Source organism: Petaurus breviceps, unplaced genomic scaffold (genome assembly GCF_028583685.1).
Source record: "Petaurus breviceps papuanus isolate PSGF00001 unplaced genomic scaffold, PetGlider_PUasm1.0 42, whole genome shotgun sequence".
Classification (NCBI taxonomy): Eukaryota; Metazoa; Chordata; class Mammalia; order Diprotodontia; family Petauridae; genus Petaurus; species Petaurus breviceps.
Genome location: NW_027186325.1, coordinates 3,701,387 through 3,704,660, shown reverse-complemented (window position 1 = coordinate 3,704,660; position 3,274 = coordinate 3,701,387). Strand labels below are relative to the sequence as shown.

General features: G+C 39.8%; 1 protein-coding gene across 1 annotated transcript; it reads left to right on the top strand.

Moving 5' to 3' along the window:
- The first annotated feature begins 295 nt into the window (after positions 1-295).
- On the top strand, positions 296-1,475 carry LOC138171296 (eukaryotic translation initiation factor 5A-1-like). The gene has a single exon (XM_069100750.1). It carries the CDS (start codon positions 329-331, stop codon positions 791-793), a length of 465 nt encoding a protein of 154 aa, XP_068956851.1. The 5' UTR covers positions 296-328; the 3' UTR covers positions 794-1,475.
- Positions 1,476-3,274: the final 1,799 nt, after the last annotated feature.

Here is a 3,274-nt window from a genome sequence, read left to right as displayed (position 1 = left end):
TATTTTGTCAAAAGCCTTTTCTTCATCTATTGAGATAATCATGTGGTTTCTTCTAGTTTTATTGTTGATATGATCAATTAAACTCATGGTTTTCCTAATGTTAAACCATCCTTGCATTCCTGAAATAAATCCTACCTGATCAAAGTGTATTATTCCTGACATAAGCTGCTGTAGTCTTTTTGCTAATATTTTATTTAAAATTTTTGCATCAAGCGGCAGCGGTAGCAGTGGCAGTGGTGGCAGCAGCAGTAGTAGTAGGCTTGGCAGTAGCGTTTGAGCTTGGGGTGGGCTGACGGGGGTCCAGTCCTTGGAATAGCAGTCTCTCAAAATGGCAGATGACCTGGACTTCGAGACGGGGGATGCAGGGGCATCAGCTACCTTTCCCATGCAGTGCTCTGCCTTGCACAAGGATGGCTTTGTGGTGCTCAAAGGTCGGCCCTGTAAGATAGTTGAGATGTCCACCTCCAAGACTGGAAAGCATGGCCATGCCAAGGTTCATCTGGTTGGTATCGATATCTTTACTGGGAAGAAATATGAAGATATCTGCTCTTCTGCCCACAACATGGATGTGCCCAATATCAAGAGAAATGATTTCCAGCTGATTGGGAATCAGGATGGCTACCTGTCACTGCTCCAGGACAGTGGGGAGGTAAGGGAGGACCTTCATTTACCTGAGGGTGACCTTGGCAAGGATATTGAGCAGAAGTATGATTGTGGAGAAGAGATCGTGATAACGGTACTGTCAGCCATGACAGATGAAGCAGCTGTTGCAATCAAGGCCATGGCAAAGTAACTGGCCCCCAGGGTGGTGGTGGCTGCAGCAGCAGCCGCGATCAGCACCTGAAGAGGCCTTCCCTCTCCTCCCCAGCCTGGTCAGGCTTTGGCCCCATCCTGGCTGGATGCCTACTCTTAGTTCTTTGATGTTTTATTTTGGTTTTTTTTTTCTCTCAATCCAGGGAGTCCCCCTACCCCCACCCTTTTAGTCCAGCCCTATCTCCCCCAACCCCTTGGACAAGATGGGGGCAGGGCCTTGGTAAAACTGCCTCCTTCTCTCCCCCACCTCACACTACAGCCCTGGTGGAGGAGAGGGGATTAGGGGCTCCTTGTGATTTCGGGTTTTTTTTTTCTTTTTTTATTATTCAATCTGGAAGCAGAAAGCTGTCGATTCTGGATTCTGGCAAAAATCCTCTGCCCCCTCCCTACCTATCCTGTCTGGCCCCCTGGTTCCCTATACCTCACCTAGCACCACTCCCTCCTCCAACAGGGGATCAGACCCCACCCCCACCCTATCTGCCTGTGTCTTTCCCCAAATCTCTTTAGTGGGAAAAGGGACAGGAGTGGGCAGGGGCTCTATTCCCCTCCTCAGGCATACAGGAGGGCCCCTAGCACCCATGGGCCCTACCCCTCCTTGCTGTTTTCTCCCTGACACATTTGTTAAAAATGAAACCTGAATAAAACTACAAGTTTAATAAAAATTTCATCTATATTCATGAGGGAGATTGGTCTATAATTTTCTTTTTCTGTTTTTTCTCTTCCTGATTTAGGTATCAGTACCATTTTTGTGTCATAAAAAGAATTTGGTAGGATACCTTCTTCACTAATTTTCCCAAATAGTTAGTAGAGTATTGGAATCAATTGTTATTTAAATGTTTGATAGAATTGACTAGTAAATCCATCTGGCCCTGGAGATTTTTTCCTAGGGAGTTGCCTGATGACTTGTTCAATTTCTTTTTCTCAGATGGGGTTATTTAAGTAATCTACTTCCTCTTCAATTAATCTGAGCAACTTGTATTTTTGTAAATATTCATCCATTTCCCTAAGACTTTCAAATTTATGTGCATACAATTGGGAAAAAATAATTCCTAACTATTGTTTTCATTCCCTCTTCATTGGAGGTAGTTTCACCCTTTTCATTTTTGATAGGCATAATTTGGTTTTCTTCTTTCTTTTTTATCATATTGACTAAGGGTCTATCAATTTTATTGTTTTCTTTTTACAAAAAACAGCTCTTAGATTTATTTATTAATTCAATAGTTTTCTTAATTTCAATTTTATTAATCTCTCCTTTGGTTTTCAATATTTCTAATTTAGTATTTAATTGGGTAATTTGAATTTGTTTCTTTTCTAGGTTTTTCAATTGTATGCCCAATTCCTTCACCAGAACCAATGAGGCAAAAGCTCATATAATACTCATCTCCCTCCCTTCTTTTCCTCTGCTATATTGTTTTTATGCCTCTTTGTGTGGCTTAATTTACCCTTTTCCCATGCATTCATTCTTCTTCTTCCTTTGCAGTCCCTTTATATCCCTTAATAAGATTTTTTTAATAATCATTTTGTGTATTTTATATGCATACCCTCTACTTGGCTATAAATAGTTTGCTTTTATTAAATAACAAGGTCTCTGTGTGTGTGTATGTGTGTTTTCCTTTTTTACCTTCCTGTGTAACAGGAAGCTTTCATCTTGTAATTGGATGTTGAATTTTCCATTGAGCTCTGGCTTTTTCATCAGGAAGGTCTGGAAATCTGTTATATCATTGAATGACCATCTCTTTGCCTGGAAGAATATTCTCAGTCTCGCTGGGTAGGTGATCCTTGGTTCTAACACTAACTCTTTTGCCTTTTGGAAAATTGTCTTCCACTGCCTCCGCTCTTTCAGTGTAGAGGCTGCCAAATCCTGTGTGATCCTCACTGTGGTTCCTTGATATTTGAATTGTTTCTTTCTGGCCACTTGAATTATGTTCTCTTTTACCTGATAGTTCTTGAGTTTGGCCACAACATTTTGGTGACTTTTCAGTTTGGGATCTCTTTCAGAATGTGTCCAGTGGATTCTCTTGTTTTCTATTTTACCCTCAGGTTCTAGTATCTCAGGGCAATTTTCCTTAATGAGTTCTTGGAAAATGTTGTTCAGGCTCATTTTTTCATCACAATTTTCTGGTAGGCCTATGATTCTCAGATTATCTCTCCTAGATCTGTTTTCCAGGTCAGTTATTTTTCCATTGAGATATTTTACCTGTTTTTCTAATTTTTCATTCTTGTTGTTTTGTTTAACTAATTCTTGTTTCCTCATAGAGATATTTGTTTCAATTTGGTTCATTCTAGTTTTTAGCAAATCATTTTCCTTGGTTAGTTTTTGGTGCTCCTTTTCCATATCATACACGTTTCTTTTTAAGGAGCTGTTTTCTTCATTATAATGTTTTTTTTTCCTAATTCTGCAATTTTGATTTTAAAAGAATTATTCATTTTGTCTTCTATCTCTCTTATTTGGTTTTCAAAG

What these genes read in the sequence shown, in the direction of transcription:
- LOC138171296 (XM_069100750.1), top strand. Translation starts at nt 329, where the DNA reads ATGGCAGATGACCTGGACTTCGAGACGGGGGATGCAGGGGCATCAGCT.